General features: G+C 58.0%; 1 protein-coding gene across 1 annotated transcript; it reads right to left on the bottom strand.

The window, feature by feature from the left end:
• Nucleotides 1-1,652: 1,652 nt before the first annotated feature.
• COPS9 (COP9 signalosome subunit 9) lies at nucleotides 1,653-6,963 on the bottom strand. Its single transcript, XM_017521291.2, has 3 exons — nucleotides 6,837-6,963; nucleotides 4,652-4,724; nucleotides 1,653-1,896 (listed from the first exon to the last, which is right to left on the bottom strand). Exons 1-3 carry the CDS (start codon nucleotides 6,897-6,899, stop codon nucleotides 1,859-1,861), a joined length of 174 nt encoding a protein of 57 aa, XP_017376780.1. The 5' UTR covers nucleotides 6,900-6,963; the 3' UTR covers nucleotides 1,653-1,858.

The raw sequence follows: 6,963 nt of genomic DNA, 5'->3' as shown, positions 1-6,963 counted from the left end.
GTTTTGTTGAGAGACAGGGTCTCTTTGGCCCAGGCTGGAGTGCAGTGTTACAATTACAGCTACGCAATCTTTAACTCCTAGGCTAAAATGAGCCCCCTGCCTCAGCCTCCCACATAACTAGAACTATAGGCATGTGCCACCAAGCTCAGCCAATTTTTTTATTTTTTCAATTATTATTATTTTTTTGTATAGAGGGGGGTCTTGTTCTGTTGCTCAGGCTGGTCTCAAACTGCTGGCCTCAAGTGATCCTCCTGCCTCACCCTCCCAAAGAGGTGGGATTACAGGAGTGAGCCACTGTGCCCAGCTCCCCAAAGAAAGGAATTGATTCAGCCGGACCCTACAGGATGCAACAGCTCGCCGGCAGGGGTGTTTGCTACTGGTCAGTCTGAGCTGCAGCCACAGCCCTGAGCACTGCGTATTGCAAGCCCTGTGGGACTGCAATAAACCCCAACTGAGGGGGACTGCAGGGGACCACCCGATCACCACAGAATTCACCCAAATACCTAACTGTGCCCCACAGCGTCCTCGATGCCTGCTTTGAGGAATCCACTTAGGAACCTAGAGAGGACTCTCACGAATGAACAGCAAGCACACAGCACGGAGGAGCCCCCCTCTCAAAGTGCAGAGAGCATGCCGCCGGCTGCTGGAGCCCCTGCTACTCGCCTGCAGAAGCCATGAGCGCCTCAGAAACAAGGAGGCAGCCCCAGCGTGCAGCCCAGCGCAGAGCTTGACACAGACGGTCTTCCGCACTGCGGTGCGCCTCTCTCCTGCCTCCCATGGACCCTGGGCTCAGAGTGCCCTCACTGCAGCACGGGGACCATGGAGGACTGCTGGCTTGTCCCAGGCCGGCCCCGGCTGCTGAGCCCCAGCAAAGGACAGGAGCTCCATCAGGATGACAGGCTGAAAATCCACTCAGCACTTGTGAGAAAATGAGTTGGAGCCAACATTCGGTTCTGCTTCAAACCTCACCTGGTCCCTAGTAAAAACGTCTCCTCTGTAAACGTGCCAACGAGGTGACACCCACCGTTCAGTGGGTTCTCAGCGGTGGGGGCAGCAGGTCCCTCATCTACCGAGGGGCTTTAACTCTGAAAATGGGAAGAGCTGAAGTCCCGGGCCTGGGCTCTCCTGGTCTGAGAAACACTCTTCCCTTGGAGATGGGTATGAAATAGGAACTTCGCTGTTTTACGGCCATTATCAATTACTGAGCTGGGCCCACAGGAAACAAACCCCTTCCCACGTGGGTCCCACATTCTCCAAGGAAATGGACCACTGTGCACTTCTCTCGTAGAAGGTGCCTCTTGCAAAGTCACCGTCTGTCATCCTAGCTCTTATGCGTTGGGTCTGCGCGGAGCTGCCCTGACGTGGAGGCCGGAGGACAGCACGAGGCCCGCTTCACTGACAGACACACACCGCGAACCTGCCCAGGGAGCAGAGGGGCGGCCCCGGGGCAAGGTCCCTCAAGTGCTGCCAGCAGGCCCAGCTGCGCGGCCCCCTGCTCCGGCATACAGCGGCTTCACACACGCTGTTTGCTACCAGCCAAGCGTGGTTCTCTTAGCATGCTGACGCAGGCACACACAAACACACACAGAGATTTTAGGGACGGCGACATTCACCGAAAACTGCAGGAGTGAGATCACTCTGCATGGGGTATCGCTTTCTTTTAATTGAAGTGAGGGCAACACCTGGTCACATCAGAGACGAACAGCCTCGTGCAGGCGGCTGAGCACACTATTGTCTTTCTCGGTTAACCAGGTCCTCACTTCAAGGGACTTCCACGTTCTTTAAAACCACCTGAAGCGGTCCTGCGCAGACTCACGCTGAGGCTCTGCACCACGGGCCTGGCCTGCAGCACAGCATCTCACTGGATGTCATCATCATCAAAGAGATCTTCAAAATCTAGGGAAATAAGCAGAACCACGTATTTACACACACAAGGGTAAGCAGCAAACAGATCACTTCAAAATGAATTCTATGGTAGCTCAAAATGCAGAGTCCACAGTCAACGATCTATGAAATAAAAGACTTTCCCATAAGAGACTTTCGGTTTTACCCAACCAGGGATGGTGGGTGTAGTCTGAGCGTAGAGGGTGAGCGGGACAATCCTGGGAATACGCATGCAGGGCTGTTCTGGGTCCCACGGACATCACCTCACAGCCACAGCTCAGCACTCAGGACACGCCAATGCCGCATCTGCACCCACAAGGGCACGGCGGCCAAGGTGCCGCCCTCGTGCTGGGCTGGGGAGAGACCAAGCTGGGAGGCATGTGCTGGGCCCCGGGAGCGGAGGGAGACCAGCCGCCGCCGCTGTGAGGATGAGAAAGCGGGCTGGGTGTGGAGCCTCCTGTAAGGCAGTGGGAACCACACTCAAGCCCGAGAAACACCGCGAAGGCCCGCTCCTGCTGGAAGAAACGCAGCCAACACGTGTGCGCTGCCCTGGGTGATCAGAATCAGCTCCCCCCACCCGCAGGAAAGATTCTGTCCTTCTGTCTAGTTTTCTGTGTTTTCCAAATTTCCTTCCACAGGCAATGATGGGAGGAGACGACAAAGCTAAAAACCCACCCATATATACTGTCCTGAAAACGTGCAGTACGAACTATGAACTAGAAAGGGAAGTTCAACTCCTGGATGGTTAGACAGAGCAAAGAGGCAGGAGCCTGCTGGTACCAGCCTTCCTGGGGAGGGTGGCGTCCCTGCGGCATCTCTGGCCACCGCAGAGGGTCCAGCTCTCCCCAGCCACACTGGCGTGCCCCATGTCCTCACTGCCTCCTGACTGCTGTTTGTGGCTCTGCCGCAGGCCCCAGCCCTGGCTGACTCCACCCCTCCCAATCTCTGCTCTGCTGTCCCCTCCGGAGAAACCTCCCTCTGCTGTGCTCCCAGAAACAAGGCCATCCACACGTCGCCAGGGCTCTCGTCACGGTCCCGACCCTGCCTGCTGGCTCATCTGGACCCACCACGATTTTGTAAAACGAAGCAAAGGAAGAGAGTGAACCTCGTTCACGGCTAGAATCCTGGTGCCCAGAGGATAACAGCCCAGCAAAACCTATCTGACAAGCAAAAAGGACATGGCAGAAGCCCTCTTCAAAGCCCACAGAGGTCTCTCAAAGAAACGGCTCCTTCAACACATGGGGTTGTCACAACCCGACGGGACAGTGAGCGCTTTGTGAACTTAGCAGGTGGGCGGCAGGGGATAAGAGCTCTCCCACGTTCCCTTCCTGGCCAGCCGTGGCGCAAGGAGACGTGTGCTCACACTGCTCAGGTTGCCCGGCACTCACCCGACAGGTCGGGCCTGGGTCCCTCTCAGAGATGCTTTCCCGCCAGGATTCAGGGGCTGACTCTGAAGTCACATGAACTCAAACACTAGAACACAGTGATCGCCTCTAAACCAGTGGACTGGCAGAGGATGAATGAGGCTTTGAAGGAGATCATCAAAATGCACGCGGGTTGTGCCAGCATCAGCAACTGCCCGATCCTGCCCAAGTGAAGCAGCTTCAAAGGCGCCTGGTGAGCTCGTGTTTTCACAAAGCAGCTCTGGAGAGCACCCCGTGGCTTTGCACAACTGGTTCCCTCTGACGGCAACACCTTCTCCCCCCTCGCTCTGGCATAAAGAATGGAAAGAAATGCTACTCAGGTCTCCAGGCTAACCTCCAATGTCACCTGCCCCAGTTATGACTCTGGTTGGTAGCAGCCAGAATGCTGCCTCAGGGGCATGGCCGGGCACCCTAGGGGAGCCTGCACCCCCACTCAGCAGCCTGGCCACTCCCCTCAGACAACGGCCGCGGACAATAAACATGGTACAGCAGCAGGGATACGGGATGGTGGGGGCCTCGGGTAAGATAAGAAACCAGCGCGGCAAGGTCAAGTCCAACTGTTAACTAGTAACAGGGGCTTTTGTAGAGGCAAACACCATGGATTAAAACAGGATGGAAAACGCCACCTCGCCCTCTGGAGTAAGAAACCTATCTTGTTTACTTACTATTTGAACCCTTAGTAAAGGTTAATATAATCCATAGGAACAAGGCCTTAGGAAATCAGAGGGGAATGAGAGAAATGTCCCCTCTAGCAGGTCTGAAGGTCTTACAGAAACTTTGCTTTTCACTGTTTATTTGGTTCACGCATGTTCTTGGTGACTAGCACTGAGGCCCTGAGATCACACGGAAATGCATCGCGGGTCCTGATTTCAGACGCACTGGTAAAGGGCAAGAGCTGGAGGGTGGCTGTCCCTCTGCAAAGGCAGCTGAGGGCACCAGACCCAGGCAGGCGAACACAGGTGGCCTGGGAGAGGAAAGGAAACTGCCACCCAGAGAGGGCAGACAGGGAGACAGACGGGGTTCCCATGGCCGTGTCTGGGGCAAGGGGCCAGACCCAGCTACAGCCTGAGGTGTCTGCACGCACGTGTTACCACGCTCAAACTCAATTACTGGGCTGCAGGCTGGGAACAATTTCATGCTACTTTTCTCCTGAAAAATAGGGCTGCCTGCCAGTGTGCCCAGCCCACGTCCTTCCACAGAGACTGCACCGCCTTCTGAGAGTGGCACGGGGCCTTTACGGTCTTATGATCCAAACTATCCATGTCACCAAGTTGCTTCACTGCCTCCACCTGGAGAAGAAACATTTAGATTAAACCTGGCGTCCCCATCCCAAGCATGCTTACCATTAAAAAAGTCTGCGTGAACAGCCTTTTCATTGGCTGCCAAGTCCATCAGGAGCCCGGTGCTGCCTCCCGCCTGGGGAATGGAAAGGCAAGGTTACGTCAGTTGTGTTTTCTGAAAGAGCAAGTGGCCGGTGCATTGCAGTGCCCGCCACCCCCACAGGAAAGGAAGGGTGAGGGGAAACAGGCTCCACTTGGAGTCAACATTTTCGTTCCAGACAAAGGAATGTGTACGAGGGGAGGGGGAACGGGAGGGAGAAATTCAAAGGAATTATTTTACGGTCTCTCAAGGGCTTCTGTTCCTTGATTCCTCCTTGCCTTTAAAAAAGAAACCTACCATTGCCCTAAGCACCGCGACTTCTCTGTAACCACAGGAGAAGTTTCTGATCCCCGCTGGACGTCACCACAGAGGCCACAAACATGCAAAACTGAGCCCATCGCCTCGGCTCAGGGTCCCTTCCCACTTTCGTCTGGAAATGAAACCACTTCTGCAAGGAAACTGACCTGCTCTGCCACTGAGGTCCCAGTGACGGCTGCCATCACAGACCGTCCACTGCCACAACTCCACGGCAGTGAAAAAAACCATGTCACAACCCAAACTGGACAATCTGAAGCCCTCAGCATTTTGGATCCTGTTTAGTCACCGGGCGACAGCAGAGTCCTCTGATGGCAGCACCCTGAACAGCTGGCCCCAGGTCCTGCTGCTGCCATGACCCGGCATTCACAAGGCCGTTTGGTCCACCCTGCCCTGGTCCCCACGTGGCTGAATGCTCCTGTTCCCTTTCACTGCTGCTCTCAGAAAAGCCAGGAAGCTCAACTTCCTCCCCGGGCATCTCAGCCTCCCTCCCCACCCCCATCACCACAGGTAGCCATGCACTTTCTACCACTTAAACACGGGCTGGGCTTGTCCCTGCCAGCATCCGCCTCACTTACACATCTTCAACTCTCCTGTTCTCCCTGCTCCCTCACCGCTTCAGAGCAAGTGGGAGCCTCTCCGTCCCCACTGTAAAGCCCTCTGGTGGCTCCACATGGCCTAGGGCTGTGACTTTAAAACAGGACTGAGGCGTGGGTGTACTAGAAGTGCTTGGGGAGCGGCGTGCACAGAGCCACCCTCTTCAGCGTAGCTCCAGACGGTCTCGTGACCTGGTCCCTGCCCACTGCCCCCCCTCTCCGGCACTGCACGCTCCACCATGCTAAAGAACACGACATTCCCTTCCCTTGGTGAGCCGACATTCCCTTCCCTTGGTGAGCCGACATCTCCCGACCCAGGACTCTGCTCCTGCCGGCCTTTATCCCCGCCTCCCTAGCAAACACCAACGTGTCCCAGCATTTGGGCAGAGTCCGCTCAGCTGCACCTCTGCTGAGCCCCCTCAAAGCCCTGAGAGCGCTGCGCTCCGGCTTGCGATGACGCCTGGTATTTGCGACCGGCCGTGCTGCCACCTCCACAGGCACAAGGGCTGCCTCTGACCATCTCTGTACCCGCTAAGTTTTGAGAAAGAGCGCACGAGCCGGCCCGGCACTGCGAGCTAGGCTGTGGCGCTCTCCTGCTGACCACAAACCATCTCACAGAACGCTCGCATCAGACAAGGTCACGCTGTGACCACGACAGACCACCGCACAATCCTGCATGATAAAGAAGAACGAGGCCACTGCGCACAGCACAGAAACGCCAGGCGTGCCTTTCCGCTCCGACAGGCACGGCGGCTAAAAGCGGCTTCCCTCGCCCGGTGCAGACGAGGCCTCATCGGAGAACCAGCGTCGCTTCCAGGCGGCACCCAAGGCACAGCAAAGCCCGCTTTCCTCCCCAGTCCCCGAACACGAGCTCAAACCCACACGAGGGGCGCCCCACGCGCTATGGAGACGCCCCGCGGGCCCCCGTGGGGTGCTGCCGCCACCGAGGAGCGCAAACGGGGCTCCTCGGACCGCAGGCGTGTGGCCGGGGCCTTGGGGCGCCCGCGGGCACCCGACCCTCCGGCTGCGCGTCCTGGCCCCGGGCCGGGCACACGCTTCCCGCCCCGGTCGGTCGCCGCCTGTCACCCGGTGCTCGGAGAAGCGGGGCCGGGAGCCTGGGAGCCGCGCCACCGCCCGCGCGGCCTCCCTTCCCCAGGGCCCGCGCACGTGGGCGCCGCCCTTCCGCTCCCCGTTCCCCGCTCCCCACGCTCGGAGCCTCCCGCCCGGCCCGTGACACCTCGTCCAGGTCCACGTAGGGCCCGGCGCCCTCGGGGAACATCTCGTCCACGGCCGGCTTCATCTCGGGCCCGCGGCGCTCTCGGCCCACTTCCGGCCGCGGGGCCGCTTCCGGCGCGCGCCACACG

The sequence above is a fragment of the Cebus imitator genome, unplaced genomic scaffold, assembly GCF_001604975.1.
Source record: "Cebus imitator isolate Cc_AM_T3 unplaced genomic scaffold, Cebus_imitator-1.0 Scaffold1043, whole genome shotgun sequence".
Lineage (NCBI taxonomy): Eukaryota > Metazoa > Chordata > Mammalia > Primates > Cebidae > Cebus > Cebus imitator.
The sequence above is the reverse complement of the archived record's forward strand: the minus strand, read 5'-3'. Positions and strand labels throughout refer to the sequence as shown.

Bases quoted from the DNA above. Each gene is read 5' to 3' on its own strand.
- COPS9 (XM_017521291.2), bottom strand. From the start codon at position 6,899: ATGAAGCCGGCCGTGGACGAGATGTTCCCCGAGGGCGCCGGGCCCTAC. The intron at 4,725-6,836 runs GTGTCACGGGCC...TCCATTCCCCAG, and splicing joins CCTACGTGGACCTGGACGAG to GCGGGAGGCAGCACCGGGCT. The intron at 1,897-4,651 runs GTAAGCATGCTT...TTATTTCCCTAG, and splicing joins TCACGCAGACTTTTTTAATG to ATTTTGAAGATCTCTTTGAT.